This window comes from Nicotiana sylvestris, chromosome 12 (assembly GCF_000393655.2).
Source record: "Nicotiana sylvestris chromosome 12, ASM39365v2, whole genome shotgun sequence".
In the NCBI taxonomy this organism is placed as follows: domain Eukaryota; kingdom Viridiplantae; phylum Streptophyta; class Magnoliopsida; order Solanales; family Solanaceae; genus Nicotiana; species Nicotiana sylvestris.
Window position 1 is genome coordinate 166604623 of NC_091068.1, and position 19979 is coordinate 166624601.

At 42.5% G+C, this 19979-nt stretch overlaps 1 protein-coding gene across 1 annotated transcript; it reads right to left on the minus strand.

Annotated features, from left to right (window-relative positions):
• Window positions 1-551: 551 nt before the first annotated feature.
• Window positions 552-992, minus strand: LOC138884075 (uncharacterized). Its single transcript, XM_070164818.1, has one exon. The coding sequence runs from the start codon at window positions 990-992 to the stop codon at window positions 552-554; it is 441 nt and encodes a 146-aa protein (XP_070020919.1).
• Window positions 993-19979: the final 18987 nt, after the last annotated feature.

Below are 19979 nucleotides of genomic sequence, written 5' to 3' on the forward strand. Positions count from 1 at the left end.
CACGCGAGGTCGAATGTGAGTTGATTCGAACAAGGTCGAATGTAAGTCAATTCGAATGAGGTCGAATGTCTGACTCTTTAAATTATTCGAATGGAGTCGAATGTAAATAAATTTGAGCGAGGTTGAATATAAATAAATTCTAGCGAGGTCGAATGTGAATCGATTCGAATGAGGTCGAATGTGAATAAATTCGAGCAAGGTCGAATGTAAATAAATTTGAACGGGCTCGAATATTTGCCTTGGCGTAATATATGAACTTGGTGGAGATGACTTCATGCGTGCAAATTTTGCTTTGTTTATACATATCCATTGGAGAAGTTTACATATGTTGGAGAGGTTTACATACGTTGAAGTTTTCATGTTTTTCTAAAGTCCCAGTCCATCTAGTCCCTTCATTGGTCGACCTGGAAAAGTAGTTGATAGGTCGAGCGATGAATGTAAACTGAAAACTCTGAGACGCTCTCTTTGTCACCTCATTAAAAACCTCCCCGAGAAAACCCAACTGGGACAAAACTCGCGTAAGGGAAAAAAGAGTACGACTCGGGAGACGTCTATCCTGAGAAGTTGAAGTATTTGAGGTCGGCGATGTTCCAATTATTTGGTAGTAGTTTTCCTTCCATTGTTTCCAGTTGGAACGACCCTTTGCTTGCTGCCGCTGTGATTTTATATGGGCCATCCCAATTGGTTCCCAGTTTGCCTTCTCGTGGATCTTTGTTTGCTTGTGTTTTGGCTTTGAGTACGTAATCCCCGACTTTGAGTGGCCTGATTTTGGCTTTTTTGTTGTAGTACCACTCTGCCTGTTGTTTTTGAGCTATCATTCTTATGCAGGCCATGTCTCTTCGCTCTTCAGCTTCATCGAGGTTTTGCCTTCTATTCTCGTTGTTGCTTTGCCCGCTTTCATTTGAGTATCTCAAGCTAGGCTCCCCAACCTCGACTGGTATCATTGCATCAATTCCATATACTAGTGAGTATGGTGTTTCCCCTGTGCTCATCTTTGGCGAGGTGTGATATGCCCATAACACTTCTAGTAACACTTCCGACCATAGTCTCTTGGCATTTTTGAGTTTCTTTTTCATGATATTCAATATTGTTTTGGTGGAGGACTCTGCCTGACCGTTGCCTACAGAATGATATGGCGTGGAGAGTATTCTCTTGATGTGTCATTTTTCGAAGAAATCAGCAGTTTTTTTTCCAGTGAACTGGGACAATTGCCGTAGCTGATTTTTTGGGGGATGCTGAAGCGGCATATGATGTCCCTCCATATGAACGTGATTACTTCTTGTTCACGTATCTGGGCGAATGAACCTGATTCTACCCATTTGGAGAAATAGTCAACTAAAACTAAAAAGAATCATACATGTGAGCACGTGATTTTTTTCCTACGAGAACTACTCCCAAAAATTCAAAATAAAATATTTTGTGTTGTTTGTGATTTATTTGTATTTTTGTCCGTGCGTGTTTATTTCTACTTTAATTAAGAAAGATACAAAAATAGATGTTGCATGTGCATTTAGAATTTAATTTTACAATCAGGAATTAATGAAAATCACAAAAATGTGTATTTTTTGCATTTTTAGCATTTAATGTCTGATTATGTGAGTGTGTTTTAATTAGTGTTTGATTTTAGATTTTACTTATTATTAAGAGTCAATTAGTATTTTTTTTGTTAATTTTGGTTTTTGATTTAATCTAGGATTTTGTTTGTAAAATAGGAATTAAAAAGGAAAATAAAAGAAAAGGAAGAAATGAAGAATAAAGAATAAATTCGGAACTGGGCCAACTTTTTTAAATCAAAATCAGGCCCAAACAGATGCCTAGACCGGTCCAAATCTCACAGACGTTCGAACGACGTCATTTCAATGGCAATCAATCACAGCCGTTGATCCTGCATGATCCAACGGCTCAAAAGCCGTCTCCCTTACCCATTCCCTGGCCCGACCCGTTACCCGGTTCAAACTGATCCCCTACTTAAACCAAAAGACGCCGTATTGGTTAATCTCTTTGATCCTAGCCGTTGATCTTAATTGATCTAACGGCCGGGATTAAATTCCCCACATGGTATATATTCCTAAATCCTACCCCGCCCCCTAAACCAAACCCCCCCTCGCCCCATCCTCTCTCTCAGACCTCTCAGAGACGACCCCTCGAAATCCTAGAGCCGTCACCCCGCCCCTTCGCCGTAAACCCGGCGGCGCCGGCTCCGATGGCCATGAAAATAACACCCATTGACCACCCTCCCCTCCCCTCCACAAATCCACACTCGGCTTGCTTCGAATCATCCCCGAGCTTCTCAAATCTTCAATCGAAGAATCAGCCTAAAAACCCACCTCCTCCGATGACTACCAAATTCACACCCCTGAACCTTCTAACCACCCTCAACACAAATCCCTACCCCTTTAACCTTGAATCATCCCGGTTCGTTTCGAATCTTCAGTCGAAGATTCGAGCAAAACCCTAAAACTACCCAACCAGCCCCAAGTTCACACCCCAGCTCCACCTGACCTCTTTCGTTCCCAAACAACCCCTACCGTGGCTCGAATCTTACAAGAACTGGTCGGATTTTAAATCGATTGAAGACCCCTAGGAGGATCAAACTTGGAGCCGGTCCGAGTGAAGGGGAAATTTGAGGTTCCTAATTAACTTCAGTCGAGTGTTTTCAGTCGAGAACACTCGATTGAGGTCCGTTTGGACCTCAAAAATTCGAGTCGAAGTGAAAGGGGAACTGTTTGGAGTTTTAGCCTGTAATTTTGAGGTATTTGTCTTCTTTTTCTTTTCCATTTTTGTTGTTTATCCGTTTGAGCCTCGTTGTATTTCATCATCCTTTTAATTTATTTCTCTCCTCTTTCAGACCTTTTTTCGGTCCAGTTTTCTTCTGATTGATTAACATACGTTATAAATAGTTTCGTCAATTAATCCATTCATGTTTGTAGTTTAGTAGTTCTCGTCAATTTGTTTTGGTTTGGTAATTGGTGTTGACTCGTTAATTTCAGTCACTTGTTGAAGTTAGTCAGTTTGTCGATTTGTTTTTAAACATTTCCGATTTTTGCAATCGTTAAAATTAAGTTTGTCTGGTCGCTAAAATTAAGGATTAGTTCATCACAATGTTTGAATCGCTTAGTCGTTCGTCACATTGTTTTGAATTGCTTGGTCATTTGAAATGTTTTAAATTGCTTGGTCTGTTGAACTGCTTCGTCACAACTGTTGTTTTGGTTGTCACCTGAACCTACTGTGTCATGCCCTGTAAGGGTGTTCTGAGTCATTAAAAGCCTTGGCCTTTATTTTGTTGCTATTTGATTTATTCAAGCCTAAGCAATTGATGAATCGAATCCTACTGTTTAGGGTCTAAAATGAATCTGACATTTGTTTGAATACAGTGTTGGTATGATAATGTCAACTAGATAGTAGTGAGTCATAAGGTTGCATTCAGAACTTAGGAGAATTGGTTATAGCTGCAACTTCAGGGACTCTAGGAGGGTATTTTGGGATTTAAAAGGTTTGAGAATGGCCTAAATTTAGTGGTCTGACAGTAGGGTACTAAAGTACCAATAAACTAATGAATTGTTTAGTAATAGTGGGGAACAAGGCTTAATGACATGGGAAGTTGATTAAATAAGTTAAGTCACCCATAACCTTGGATTAAAAAAAAGAGAAAAACATGTAGCTGTCAGGGAATATCATGGGCAGAAACACTCTCTTAATGAGCTGAATGCTCCTAAGAGCTAAAGGGTTAAAAAAGTTTGGATACAAAGGAGAGGAGCTGGACACAGTTAAAAAGGAGAACCTTCTGGAAATCTTAAGGGTGTTGAACATTCTGAAAAACTGGAAGAGAGTTTTAAGAGTTAGTCTAGTTCAATTAGTGTTATCCCATTGAAACTGAAAAGAGCTTCAACTTTAACTGTGGAGTTGTATTTTCGAGTTTTTCTTGATTACTGAATTCTAGGGATGTTTCTGCTTGTGTTTTGATTGATATTTGGTTGCTATCAAGCTGTTTTGGGGTCAGTTACTAGGTGTTTGTGTTGCTGTTGGTATTGCTGGGAATTTTAACTGGTTTCCTGAGTCGCTGCTGGTTATCTTTTGTTGCATTGTTGTTGCAACTGATGTTTGCTACTGCTGCTGCTGACCTTCCTCTCTTCTTCTTCCATTGTATTCCTTCCAGGTACACATTTGTACACTCTTGGCTTGAAGCGAAATGAAGTGTTGACCAGACTTTGTTCCTGTTGAATTCCTCCTGTTTAGATTTGTGCTCGAATAGAGTTTTCCTTTCTTTGTCTAAATATGTAGTTGACTGATTAATGAGTCATAGGGTTGCATATGTATAATGTTTAGTTTTCTGTAATAAGACTGGTTCGTGTAAATGTACCTAACTGGACTGTATCTAGACCATGTGAGCTACCGTTTTTCCAAGTTTTTTTTGGATTCAAATGAATTGAAGGTATCATCATATAGGTTCAAAGCTAACGAAATGGTTACTTGAATAATGTTAGCCTAACGTCAATTTTCAAATACTGAGGTATTTTCGACAGTTGTAAAAAGAGTTCGAAAATGGCTTGGTATTACATTTGGTTCTTCTAATAACCCATTCATCTAATAATGTTAGTTTAAATTAATCAAATAATAGTTAGTTTGTTTTAATATTACTGTGTGTCAATCTCGTGTTCAATTCATAATCTCAACTTTAGTATTATTAACTAATAGAACAAGGAACGATACAATCTCCCTTTGAGCAAGCTCGGTTGCAATTTTCCGTTTGCATTTGTCTTAATCTAATAACTAATAAGAGGCACGAGCTTATAAACATGTAACTAATTAGGACTTCTTCTCTTTTATTTTAGAGACGAACTTAATAGAAAAATGTAGTCACTTTAGGATTGTCCTTTTAAAATAAACGAGATGAGCCTCGCCTAGTAAAACGCATAGATTGCGGGGCCCTCACAAATGTATGTACTAATTACTTAGAACTCGGGATCGGCCGCTTAGCGAACTTCACGGCCTTTTTCCCAAAATAACCACGCGTTAATCTCTTTAGGCGCGTACTTTAAATAACATTACCTTCTCAAATTCGGGTGCACATTTATGTGACCCAAATCCAAATCCCAACGGAGTCGAAATGTGTCGACAACCACGGGTACATTGATGTGACATGGTTCGAGATACGTCTTCACAACATTGCAATTCTCTGTTAAAATAATAATGATAATAATAAAAGCGGTAAAGAGTTAAAACTTGCATATAAGCTCATAATTGTTAAAGTCTGATAAATAAGCCGAATGTGACAGTTAAGCGACCGTGCTAGAACTACGGAACTCGGGAATGCCTAACACCTTCTCCCGGGTTAACAGAATACCTTGTCCGGATTTCTAGTTCGCGGAATGTAATACAAAGTTAATCTTTTCCTCGATTCGGGATTCAACCGGTGACTTGGGACACCATAAATCTCCCAAGTGGCGACTCTGAATTAAATAATAAATCGCGTTTCGATTGTCCTTTAATTGGAAAAACTCCCTTGACGCCCCTTTGCGAGGTGTAGGTAAAAAGGAGGCAGCTCTGACGACTCTGCAGGGGAGATAACCCAGAATCTCTGGTTCAGAGTTCAAGAATTCGAGCCTGGAATAATTGTTATTATTTGGCTTCATTTATTATTCGATCTTATTACATGTTTTGGCCTAAATGTGCAAAATGTTGCTTTTATCGCTTTGATATTATCTGAACTGTATATAAACTACTACGAAACCCTTCTCTTCTCACCTCCGGGGATGTACTTACTGGTTGAGACTCCCTATTCTGTTAGTGTCATACCCTAAAATAAGAAAGATGCCGGACAAGTTACAAAGCCGGACGATCTCGCGGGTCCCCGGTACGTAGCCCCCTCCTCGACTCGAGTTGTCCGCTCGGGTACACAGTCTAGAACAAATACCCAGGTTAAGAACCTAGAATAACTCAGCTTCATGTCGGATCCCTAGTAGGAACGTTTGTTTGCATCATGTGCATTTGACTTTGGAGGCTCAACACAGGGGTTGAGTCTGTCTAGGACAGGTGTACCAAAACGACAAAAGACCATCCTGATGCATCCAACTTGCTACCTGTGCATTTGTTTACTTCGGACTTGCATGCTGACCGGCTTTTGAATACTTTGAGGAAAGAGATATAGAGGTAGTTAATCACCTGTTTTGAAAAAAAATCAATGTCCAAATAGCGTCGAAATTCTGTCGAATTTTTGAGAAAATGAAAAAAAAGGTTTTGTTTATGAAAAATGGTTTTATTTGCCATTGAAAAGAGTCTTGTTTTCAAAAGAAGTTTGTTTTATCTACCCGAACTACGCCGGTTTGATTCTCACAGGGTGCGGGATACGTAGGCAACCCTCATCGGGTCCAACCTCCCCTTTACAAAAATGTCAAAATTTTAATTTTCGTCATAAATAAGTCGGGTGACGCCATTTTTGTCAAAATAGCCGAATGTTCCCAAAAGAGACGCCGGAAGGCTGACTTTGCATAAACGGCCACTTGTAGTCATTTTTTGGATTTTTGACCGGTTGACTCACCCAGCATCAAAATTTTCGTTCCCGAAGTGCTGAAAGGTCGTGTTCGGAACCAGATCTTTCTTTTAATCTGTGAAAAATTAAAAATAGCCAATTGGTTGAGTCAAATAAATTTTATTTTTTGCTTAATCACCTTAATAAATGTGCAGGATGAGCACGATGCAAAATGAACCTTTTTCAATAATGACTAAAATCCCTTTCAAGTTGCGGCTATGGTGGGATGATTTAGGTGGTGAAGGGCAAGATGAGGTCAAGAAATATCTAAAAGGTCTTACGAGTTTATTGGAAATCCAGCCTCGGGGGGATATTATAAGAGCTTTGGTCACCTGCTGGGACCCGACACATAATGTCTTCCACTTCTCCGATTTTGAACTCACCCCGACTTTGGAGGAAAAATCGGGTACATCGGAAATGCTGAAGTTCCGTTGAGGCAAAAATACCTGGTTGCTCCAAGAGCTGTCACTGTGCATCGGTTTTTAGATTCGTTAGAGATACCCAGGACGGTCCATAACCCAAATTGGCCGCAGGTTTTTGTAAACCGCGCTTCATATACGACAGATACGGTCATGTCGGAGGATTCAACAACCCGGGTAACAAGTTATGCAGCAAAAGTAACCGTCAGAAATGGGACGAGCATAGACGAGTGGCTTTTGTGATAACCTTTTTGGGCCTTTTGGTATTTCCAAGGAAAGACAGAAACATTGATCTGAAAATAGTCGGGGTCGTCAATACCTTGCTCACTCAAGATGAAAGCATTCTTGCGCCTATGATAGTATCTGATATCTTCCGAACTCTCACAGCCTACAAAGCCAGAGGGAACTTTTTCGAGGGGTGTAACTTGTTGCTACAAATATGGATGACTGAGCATCTTTGCCACCGTTCCCAGCTCTTGAGTTATGGTTCCTCGAAGAAAACTTGTATAGAAGAGTTCTACATAAGAATCAAGGGGGTTAGTCTACCCAAGGGAGTTACGGCGTAGACATCATTCTTTCGGACCCTCACCGCCAGCCAAATACAGTGGACACTAGGATGGTTGCCCGTTGACGAGGTCATCCATATGTCGGCAGCTAGGACCCACTTTCTATTGATGGGGCTCAAGAGCATTCAGCCTTACGCGCCATATCAGGTTTTGAGACAACTCGGGAGATGCCAAACAGTGCCACAGGAGGAGGATCTTAGTGCTCAAGTAATTGAGATTAGACCTGACGGACAGTTCCCTGAAGCAAGAGTCCGTTAGATCTGGAGTGAATGCTAATATTTAAAAGCAGATACTTGCGTGCAGGATCAGGCCAAAGGCGAAGTGGCACCAGGATACCTTGCTTGGTACATGAGAGAACTTGAGCACGAAAGGCCGGCTAAAAGACCCCATCTCCAGGAATTCGTCAAGGCGTCGCAAGAACAGTGGGATTGGTTGGCTAAAGAGCACGAGTACAGGGTTACAATAGGAAAGTTGGAGAAGCAAGTTATAGATTTGAAATTTGAGAAAGATTTGCATATCGCTGCAGATGAGGGAGAAAAGAGAAAACTAGCTCAGGAAAACGAGGTCCTCGAAGCTCAAATCCAGGAAATGAAAATAGCTACCAGAAACCCGAAGAGAAGTCGGGCTGATGAAAGGCTCATAAACGGTCTAAACAAGAAAGTCCTCGAGTAGCAAGAAGACCTGGAAAAATCTAAAGCTGGTCTAGCAAGAATCCAGGTGAAATGGATAAAGAAGGCAGAAGAGCGAGCACGGTCTATGCAAAAAATGAAGAGGGACTACGAAAGGAACATCGCTATATTGAGAGAAACAATATCCACTCTCAAAGAGCGGATCTTCAGACAAGCCCAAGATGCCAGAGCAGATAGGAAGCGCTACTATGATATAATGGCCCGAATGGAGAAACAGATGAATGAGTTTCAGGATCAACTCCTTTACAACGCTCAAATGTTGGGGACGTGGAATCAACAAATAGAGTGATTGCTTATGGGAAGGGACAGAATCAAGGGAAGAATCGACGATATCGGGCACTACATCACCATAAAGTGCCTAGCTTGTGAGGATATGTCCAGTACCACCTTTTTTGCTTCAATAATGAATTATGTCCACCAGATCATGGAAGATTTGAAAGATCTGCAAAGGGGCCTTGCACCAAAGCCCGCGAAGAGGCCGAACGATGCCCCGCGGGCGCCAAAATTCAAAACTCTGAAACATTCATAGGTTGAGTCTGTATTTTCCTTGTCTTCAGAGTCTGTTGTCCGTCGGAGTTTGTATTTCCCTTTTTGGCATAAAGTCTGTAGTCTGTATCAAGTCTGTCAATTTTCTTTCAAAAATGTTTTGCCTTGTAATAAAACGTTTTGCTAGTAAAGGTTGAAAAATCCAAAAATGGTGTCTTTATTTTCCGCACTTGTGGCAGAACTACGCGCGGTCTGATTCATGCGGGGACATGATACGTAGGCAATCCACATAAGATTTGACCACCACTAAAAAGAAAAAGGAAAAAGGCAAAAGGAATAAAAGAAAGGAAAAGAAAGAAATAAAAAGAGAGATAAAGAAAGTTTCAGAAACACTTAAACGAGGCACAAACAAAGTAAGCCGAAATGACGCATGCGGTCGAAGCAAAGACATGTTAGAAATGGTTAAACTGCCTAGGAACATTGCATCCCCCAACGTGAAATTGCAATATGTGTTAAACTCTAATGCTAACAAGTTTGTTGTCCTTCTTCCAGAGATTTCGAACCAGTTAGTTTGTTAGAACGTTCTGGCAGATTACCATTACCAAACAAGATCCAAAGGGCCCATACTAAAAAGCATGACTAGTTCAGACCAAAGTGTCGAGGATGAAAGGACGGAGAATCAAATGCTGAAGGAGGAAATGGATAAGATGAGACAGGAGATGAAAGAAATGCAGTTGGCCTTAGCTAGGGTACAAAAAGTGTCTGACCCTCCCGTTACTCCCACTCTCCCACCAGGACACACGCCGGAATACCCTCCCCCGGCCCTTCGACAAGCTTCCCCAGTCACCAATACTATCAGGGAAGAAATGCCTATGATCCCCAAGCTTCACAACCCAATCAGAACCCTCCTCCACCAAATGTTCCTATTTTTGTGGCACCCCCACCAGCCACGCTGCAAAGATCATCCAACGAGCTGTTGTTTCAGGCTCACGATAACCAATATTACCCCCCAAAACCAACCTTCAAAGCACCCTAGCCTCATACTTATAATACTCACTTCGAGATCCCGGTAGAGACTGAAAAGCCGGCTAAGAGCCCAGAGCAAGACGAAGTGCTTCGAAAGTTTAAAAGCCTGGAGCAGTCCTTCAGGAATATCCATGGGTTAGGCAACCAAGTCAGTGTGGCCTACAAAGATCTGTGCCTATTCCCCGACATTCAATTGCCGGTAAGGTTCAATATGCCAAAGTTTGATCTATACGAGGGGCACGATGATCCAATGGCATATCTGCGAGATTTTTGCAGTAAGATGAGCGGGGCCGGGGGAAAAGACGAGTTGTTGATAGCTCATTTTGGTCAAAGTCTAAGCGGGTCTGCACTGGAATGGTACACAAGACAGGATCCTCGCAGGTGGTACACCTGAGACGATCTGGCACAAGACTTTGCAGGCCACTTCCAGTACAACCTTGAGATCGTCCCTGACTGTCTCACATTGCTAAAACTTGAGAAGAAGCCCGGGGAAAGCTTCCGAGAATTTGGGTTCCGCTGGAGAGAGCAGGCAGCAAGAGTTGATCCTCCGATGAGAGAGGGGGAAATGGTGGACTACTTTCTGCAGACTCTAGAGCCAACTTACTTCGGTCACATGGTGACGTCAGTTGGCAAATCTTTCAACGAAGTAGTAAAAATGGGTGGTATGATTGAAAAGGGACTTAAGTCCAACAAAATCCTAAGTTATTCGGCGATTATAGCAACCACTCAGGCCATCCAGAGCGGCACGGGAGGTGCGCTCGGAAAGAAGAAAAGGGAAGATGTCGCAACAGTCGAGGCAGGTACTTGATCCGGATTCAGAGGTCCCCCCTCACTACCAACCTAGACCCCATCACTCAAATTACCCACACATTCCACACGGCCCTCCACAGCCCTACTACCCACCACAAGAGCCATATTTCTCTGTCCATCATGCCCAAACTTACACCCAGCCTCCGGCTCGCCCGTAATGGCATGCGCTGGCTCCCCAGAATACATATCCACCTCCACAAAATACATATCCACTACCAAGGGCCTACAGGAATCCTTCGGGACCAGGTTTCCGTGGGAATCAGACTTTCAGGAATGAAAGGGTGCAGAGGCAGAGAACATTCACTCTGCTGGGAGAAACCTATACTACTCTATTCCACAAATTGAGGCAGTTAGGCCTATTGAGTCTTGTGGAGCCCAAATTGCCAAATCCCCTTCCCAAAAATCTGGACCACTCGGTAAGCTGTGAATATTGTTCGGGGGCTCCCGGGCATGACACTGAGAAGTGTTGGAAGTTGAAGACTGCCGTACAAGATCTTATTGACACAAATAGGATCGAGGTCCAGGAGCCAGAGGCACCTAACATCAATCAGAACCCGTTGCCGGCACACCATGAAGCCCACATGATCGAACTAGTGCACGAAGGAGGGAAGCTAAAAAAGCCCTCACAAACGGTAATGATGATCCGTGCCAGTCTGAAAGAAAAGTCGATCAGTGGAAAAGCGGTAGTACAGTCGGAAAGAGTAGAAGGCAAGCCAGTGGTGGTGATGGGGAAGAGTTCGTCTGATGTTGCCAAGAATCTAGAGCCGGTCAAAGTAATGGTGCAAGGGAAATCAAGCAAGCCAGTAGCCGTGAAGGGGGCATGCATAAGACTAGTTGTTATCAGGCCAGTAATGCAGTTGCCGATAATCAGCAAGAAAGCTGTGCCATGGAGCTACAATCAAGTAATGGTAATGCATAAGGGAAAGGAAGTTGTGGAGAAAATATGTAAGGCACAGGGGTTAACTCGTTCGGGAAGGTGTTTTGCTCCCACAGAGTTAAGAAGGGCCAATCCAGTAGTGACAAAGAATCCAGTTACCGAGGAAGAGGCGGAAGAATTTTTAAAGAAAATGAAGGCGCAAGATTACTCCATTGTGGAGCAGTTGAGAAAGACCCCGACAGAGATCTCATTGTTATCGTTGTTGATCCATTCAGACGAGCACCACCGGGTATTGATGAAAATTCTGAACGAAGCCCATATTCCGGATAAGATGTCTGTGAACCATCTGGAGAAAATAGCAAACAAGATTTTCGAGGTCAACAGGGTCACTTTTTCAGACGACGAGTTGCCCGTGGAGGGTACAGAACATAATAGAGCCCTTTATTTGACCGTGAAGTGCGAAGACTCGGTAGTCACTCGAGTACTGATTGATAATGGGTCCAGTGCCAATATCTGTCCTTTGACCATATTGAACACACTGAAGGTCGATGGTGACAGGATTCACAAGAACATCATCTATGTTCGAGGGTTTGATGGTGGTGGTACAAACACAGTGGGTGACATCATACTTTAATTAACAATTGGTCCAGTCGAGTTCACCATGGAGTTTCAACTGTTAGACGTGGCAGTGTCATATAATCTTCTGTTGGGGCGACCCTGGATCCACGCTGCCAAAGCAGTGCCTTCTACATTACATCAGATGGTCAAATTCGAGTAGGATAGGCAAGAGATCGTAGTACATAGGGAAGACAATGCAAGCGCCGTAAGTGATGCCATCGTACACTTCATAGAGATTGATGATGATAAGGGACCGCAGGTTTACCAGGTTTTCGATACGGTTTTAGTGGACAAAGTTCCCGAAGGTGAAAGTATCCCACTTCCCAAAATAGCAGCTGCAACTGTCATGGTAGCCTCAGAGATATTGAAGAACGGGTTTGTGCCAGGCAAAGGTTTAGGGGTTGATCTTCAGGGTATTGTTCAGCCGGTTTCTTTGCCCAAAAATCTGGATACCTTTGGGTTGGGGTTCAAGCCTACAACGACGGATGTGAGACGGGCCTGCAAGTTGAAGAAAAGAGTCTGGGTCTTTCCCAAGCCAATCTCGCGCCTATCCAGATCATTTGTCAGAGCAGGTATCAGAAAGTTGTCGGTCCCGAAAGTTCTCGGACCACTAATTGGGCCAGATGGAGATTTGAATGAGGGCTTTGAAAGGCTGTTCGCCGATGTCAACATGATAGAAGCTGGAGAAGGGTCCAGTAGGTTAGATGTACAGTTTGTGGGGCCTAGGGCAAATATCAACAATTGGATGGCTACTCCCCTTCCTACCCGGAGGGAGTCTTGGTAGTGGGCTCTGATTTTTCTTTCTTGTCTTTTTGGATTATTCCAGAGTTGTAATCCAGTTTTGTTTTGTATTCGGCAAAGTGTGAAACTCTGTTATCCTGTATTTTAATAAAGTGAAAGCTTTTCTCTTCTTATTTTGTTTTAATTTTGTTTTCTTCTTTTCTCTTTCTGAACAGTTCTCTTTATATTGGTTCTAATGACATGGCATGCACAACGGATCTTCAACCTAGTCTAAAAAATCAATCTGATTCCGAACTAATTGTACAAGAGGTCGACTATGATGATGAATCGGAATACAATGAGGATGAAGCCTTCGAAGAGATAAACAGAGAGTTAAGCCAGTTTGAAGAGAAATCCAAGCCCAACTTAAATGACACAGAAGCCATCAATTTAGGGGATGCAGATGATATCAGGGAAACTAAAATAAGCATCCACATTGCACCGAATATCAGGGAAGAACTAATCAAAGCACTTATTGAGTTCAAAGACGTTTTTGTATGGTCGTATGATGACATGCCGGGGTTAAGCACGGATTTAGTGGTTCATAAATTGCCCATTAACCCGGCATGCCCTCCCGTCATGCAGAAATTGAGGAAGTTCAAACCAGACATGAGTGTGAAGATTAAAGAGGAAGTAACCAAGCAGCTGCAAGCAAAGGTTATTCGGGTCACTCGATATCCTGATTGGTTGGCTAATGTGGTGCCAGTGCCGAAGAAAGATGGGAAGATCAGGGTGTGTGTCGATTACCGCAATCTGAACAGGGAAAGCCCAAATGATAACTTTCCATTACCCAACATCCATATCTTGATCGATAATTATGCCGGACGTGAGATCGGGTCTTTTGTGGATTGCTATGCTGGGTATCATCAGATTCTGATGGATGAAGAAAATGCGGAAAAGACGGCTTTCATTACGCCGTGTGGGACTTATTGCTACCGGGTAATTCTATTTGGTTTGAAGAATGTTGGGGCAACGTACATGAGAGCAATGACTATTGTGTTTCATAACATGATACACAAAGAGATTGAGGTATACGTGGACGATGTGATCATAAAATCCAAGCATCAGGAAGACCACGTAGCAGACCTAAGGAAGTTTTTCCAAAGACTTCGAAGGTAAGATATTAAGCTCAACCCGACCAAATGTGCATTTGGTGTTCCATATGGAAAGCTGTTGGGATTCATCGTCAGTCGGCGAGGCATTGAGTTGGACCCGTCAAAGACCAAATCCATCCAAGATTTGCCACCGCCGAAGAACAAGACAGAAGTAATGAGTCTGTTGGGAAGGTTGAATTATATCAGCAGGTTTATTGCTCAACTCACAGCAACTTGTGAACCCATTTTTCGGCTACTGAAGAAAGATGTTGCGGTAGAATGGACGGCAGAATGTCAGGAAGCATTTGACCAAATCAAAGGATATTTATCAAATCCACCTATGTTGGTTCCACCTGAGCCGAGAAGACCGTTAATTCTTTATCTAATGGTCCTGGAGAATTCGTTTGGCTGCGTACTAGGGCAACACGACATTACAGGAAGGAAGGAGCAAGCCATCTATTATCTCAGCAAGAAGTTTACAGGTTATAAGGTTAAGTACACTCAACTCGAGAAGACATGTTGTGCCCTAACTTGGGTGGCCCAGAAATTGAAGCATTATCTGTCATCATATACTACTTATCTCATTTCACGCTTGGATCCACTGAAGTATATTTTCCAGAAGCCTATGCCCACAGGGAGATTGGCGAAATGGCAGATATTACTCACAGAATTCGACATCGTCTATGTGACAAGGATGGCCATGAAAGGCCAAGCATTGGCTGATCACTTGGCTGAGAATCCTGTTGATGAAGAATACGAGCCCTTGAGGACGTATTTTCCTGATGAAGAAGTGATGCATATGGATGATTTGGAAATGACCAAGGAACTAGGATGGAAGCTTTTTTTCGATGGAGCCGCAAATGCGAAGGGAGTTGGAATAGGAGCGGTACTTATTTCTGAAACATGACATGATTATCCTGTTACGGCTCAGCTGCGTTTCTATTGTACCAACAACATGGCTGGGTATGAGGCATGCATTTTGGGTCTATGGCTAGCTGCAGACATGAATGTCCAGGACGTCTTGGTCTTGGGAGACTCGGACCTCCTGGTGCATCAGATTCAGGGTGAATGGGAAACAAGGGATTTGAAGCTCATGCCATATCGACAATATTTGCACGATCTGAGCAAGCGATTTCGATCAGTGGAGTTCAGACACATCCCAAGAGTTCATAATGAGATTGCCGATGCTTTGGCCACTTTAGCGTCACTGTTGCACCACCCAGACAAAATTCATGTTGACCCGTTGCATATTCAGGTTCGTGATCAACATGCTTATTGCAACATGTTAGAGGAAGAACTGGATGGCGAACCATGGTTCTATGATGTCAAGGAATACCTCAGGATGGGGATATACCCGGGGCAGGCCACCGGAGATCAAAAGAGAGCCATTCGGCGACTGGCAAATGGATTTTTCCTTGGTGGTGGAGTGTTGTACAAAAGAACACCAGATTTGGGATTGCTGAGATGTATAGATGCTAGTCAAGCCACGATAGTTATGACAGAGGTACATGCTGGAGTTTGTGGGCCACATATGAGCGAATATGTATTGGCGAAGAAGATTCTTCGAGCAGGGTACTATTGGCTCACTATGAAGCGTGATTGTATCAGTTTCGTGCGGAAATGCCATCAGTGTCAGATACACGGAGATCAGATTCATTCTCCGCCGACAGAGTTACATACAATGTCAGCACCATGGCCATTTGTTGCATGGGGCATGGATGTCATTGGACCTATTGAGTCGGCAGCTATCAATGGTCATAGATTCATTCTGGTGACCATCGATTATTTCACCAAGTGGGTTGAAGCTAAAACTTTCAAGTCGGTAACCAAGAAGGCAGTGGTAGATTTTGTTCATTCCCATATCATCTGTAGATTTGAGATCCCAAAAGTGATCATCACGGACAATGGTGCTAATCTTAACAGCGGTTTGATGAAAGAAGTATGTCAACAGTTCAAGATTATACACCGTAATTCCACACCATATCATCCCAAGGCAAATGGAGCGGTCGAGGTGGCCAACAAGAACATAAAGAAGATACTGAGGAAGATGGTAGAAGGGTCCAGACAATGGTATGAGAAGTTACCATTGGCATTGTTGGGTTATCGCACTACTGTTCGTACTTCAGTAGGTGCAACTCCTTATTTGTTGGTATACGGAACTGAAGTAGTGATACCGGCAGAAGTTGAAATTCCATCCCTTCGGATTGTCGCTGAGGATAAGATTGATGATGACGAGTGGATCAAAACCCGTTTGGAGCAGTTGAACTTGATTGATGAAAAGAGATTGGCAGTTGTGTGTTATGGCCAGTTATATCAAAAGAAAATGGCAAGAGCATACAACAAAAAGGTGCGTCCCTGGAAGTTTGAAGTGGGCCAGCAAGTGCTGAAATGCATCCTCCCACATCAGGCTGAGGCAGAGGGCAAGGTCGCCCCGAATTGGCAAGGGTCATTCATTGTAACCAGAGTGTTGTCCAATGGCGCTTTATGTTTAACAGATATCGAAGGGAAATGCGTCGACATGACTATCAATTCTGACGCAGTTAAGAGATATTATGTATGATTTCTTTTAATTGTAATTGTTATTTGTTTGAATTTGGCATGGTATCGGAGAATGAAATGACGGAGGCAATTTGTTCTTCCATCCAAACACTTCAACCTTTGCTTCCCCTTTGAGCCTTATTTATTCTTTCATACCCCCTTTTGGAATCAGTAATGAAAATGAAAGAAAAAGAGAAGAGAAAAATAATGATAATAAAGACAAAAGAAAAGTCACAAGAAAAACAAAGGAATTGGGAACTACGTTTGACCTGATTCCTCAAAAAGGATACGTAGGCGCCTCACGGCTCGGTCATAGTGTAACAAAAATAAAAATCCCCAAGCAAGAAACTGGGGCAGAAGTTGTGTTTGTAATTTTGGGAAGGAAGTTTGATTCCAAGAGTTGTAATGTTTTACCCATCAAAATTATTTTGAACCTTTTGATACCCCTTTTCTTTTAGCCATACACAAAAACCCATATTGATGTCAAAAAAAGACCTCCCGATCAGTATCCGAGAAGTGCCAAGTCATGCAAATGGAAGTCCGGAATAACACTCTGATCCCCAGCAGAGAAAAGGATTATAAGTTGGAAATGAATTGATAGTCGAAAGAATCCCCAGCAGAGAGAGTCATATCGGTAACACTCCAATCCCTAGCTAAAAAAATAAAATAAAATGAGAGAGTCTTATCGGTGAAAACCTCCACAGGCACCATAAGGCGACGGAAGTTGAGAGAAATAAAACGAGAGAGTCTTATCGGTGAAAACCTTCACAGGCACCATAAGGCGACGGGAGTTGAGGGAAATGAGAGAGTCTTGTTAGTGAAAACCCCTCGAAGGGCACTATGAGGAGACAAGGGGTCAAAAGAGGCAAACAAGATAAGATTGACGGAAAGGATCCGTCGATGCATCAAGCAGTGCAAAGATGTTGAGTCGACAAAAGAATTGGGCGCTTACATATCCCCAACAAAGTAAGGCCATCAGAAAGATTGATTGATATAAATAGACTGGGTTGGTTAATCCAAAATGCACGACGTGATCATTGGGATCGGTTGTACCATTCAGATAAGTTCTTTTCCTTTTCTTTTCTTTCTCCCCAACATTTTTCAGAAAACTATTCTTCTCTTATTTTCTTGAATTCATCATTTTTTATTTTTAAAGACTTTATCTCCCCAGCAGTTTGTTTTTGAAAAGGATTTTTAGAGCTTATTACCAGTTGCCAAGATGGTGCGAAAACACAATGTGGATAGGACGGGCCAAAGATAATGCAATGGAACGAGAAAGACGTTCGTTGCAAGACCAAATAATGGATTGGTCTAGGATTTCGGGAAGAGTATGGAGAAAAGTGGGAAGCAACAATTGGTGAATAAAGAATCGTCAAGAAACAAGAGCATCCCTGACAGATTATCGACCAAGTTCCAAGAGGGTCGGACAACACGGAGCAGGGAAAGAAGAGGGGGAAAACCATCCCCAGCAGGAATATGATCACCAGCAGGAATATCATCCCCAACAAATAATCTCATCCCCAGCAAGCTTTGGGACAGGAAATGTTATAGATGATGAAAAGACATCATGATACAAGAAAGATTGTCAAACTGGGGCAGAAAATTTTCTTTCATTTTGAAAATTTTCTGGAAGTTCGGTACCCACTTGGGGAAGAAGCAAGATAACACAAGTTTGGGGAAAAATGGTATCCCCAACAGTTTTCGAAAGAAGGCCAAACAAGTTTTAAAGGAAGCAATTTCGGAAGGAAGATAACACAAGTCTTAAGAGAAGTAGTTCCAGTGGAAGAAAAGCACCAGCTTTAAGAGAAGTAGTCTTTGAAGGAGGAAAATAACATATTTTTGAATAAAACACCGGTGTTATCCCCAGCAGTTTTCAGAGGAATGAAACACCAGCTTTGAGGGAAGCAGTTCTGAAAGAAGATAATTTCAAGTTAGAAGGAAAATGGTTCAGGAGGCAGGAAGGAACAACAACAATAAAACGCATTTCTTAGAAGTCATTGAAGGCAGGAGCCCGCCTGGAGAATGGAGGTGCTATATTTTTAAGAAGTAGGTGAAGTCAGGAGCCCGCCTGGAGAATGGAGGTATTATGTTTTGGGAAGTAGTGAAGTCAGGAGCCCGTCTGGAGAATGGAGGTATTACATTTTGAGTTGTAGCTGAAGTCAGGAGCTCGCTTGGAAAATGGAGGTTGTTGTCATTTCAAGTTGAAGTCAAGATCCCTCCTGGAGAATGGAGGTTGTTGTCATTTCAAGTGGAGTTGAAGTTAGGAACCCGCCTGGAGAATGGAGGTATTATATTTTGAGTTGTAGTCGAAGTCAGGAGTCCGCCTGGAGAATGGAGGTGTTATATTTTTGAGTTGTAATCGAAGTCAGGAGCCAGCCTGAAAAATGGAGGTGTTGTATTTTTTAAGTTGTAGTCGAAGTCAGGAGCCCGCCTGGAGAATAGAGGTGTTATATTTTTAAGAAGTTGTTGAAGTCAGGAGCCCGCTTGGAGAATGGAGGTGTTATGTTTTTAAGAAATTGTTGAGGTCAGGAACCCGCTTGGAGAATGGAGGTGTTATATTTTTGAATTGTAGTCGAAGTCAGGAGCCCACCTGAAAAATGGAGGTGTTATATTTTTTGAGTTGTAGTCGAAGTCAGGAGCCCGCCTGGAGAATAGAGGTGTTATATTTTTAGGAAGTTGTTGAAGTCAGGAGCCCGCCTGGAGAATGAAGGTGTTATATTTTTAAGAAGTTGTTGAAGTCAGGAGCCCGCCTGGAGAATGGAGGTGTTATGTTTTTAAGAAATTGTTGAGGTCAGGAGCCCGCCCGGAGAATGAAAGTGTTATATTCTGGAGAAATAGTTGCTGTTGAAGTCAGAAGCCCGCCTGGAGAATGGAGGCTGCATTATCTTTAAATTGTTGTTGAAGTCAGGAGCCCGCCTGGAGAATGGAGGCCGTATTATCTTTTAAAGTCAAGTTGGAGTCAGGAGCCCGCCTATAGAACAGAGGAGTACATTTCAAAACGAAGTCAGGAGCCCGCCTGTAGAACAGAGGAATAAATTTCAAGTTTGAAGTCAGGAGCCCGCCTGTAGCACAGAGGACTACACTCAATTTCAAGTCAAGAGTCAGTAAAGCGTAGGGTTACAACAAAATATCCCTAGCATAAATTCCGCTGCAGAAATTAGAAAGAAGGCTACAAGAGCAAGTTTGAAGATAGATAAGATGTTGTAATCCCTAATTTAGTCTAGTTTCTTGTCTTCTTTTAGCACGGTGTAATAAGGAGGTCGAAAAGCAGTAGTAACAGCAGTAGTAACAGTAAAATTACAGCTTCATGGTAGTCCCAGCTACCGAAACTTCCCGAACTACATTGACCTGATTCCCCTTTAGCCAGGGATATGTAGGAAACCTTTGAAGCAGAGGTTCGGTCAAATCTTTCAAAAATGTTTCACACGGAGTAGCCGAACGGGCAAAAAAATCGCTCGTATATGCTCGCTTTATCTTTGCACGAAAACTCTTCGTGTTTCCGGACAAAGAGGGGCAGCTGTGAGCACGTGATTTTTGCCCTACGAGA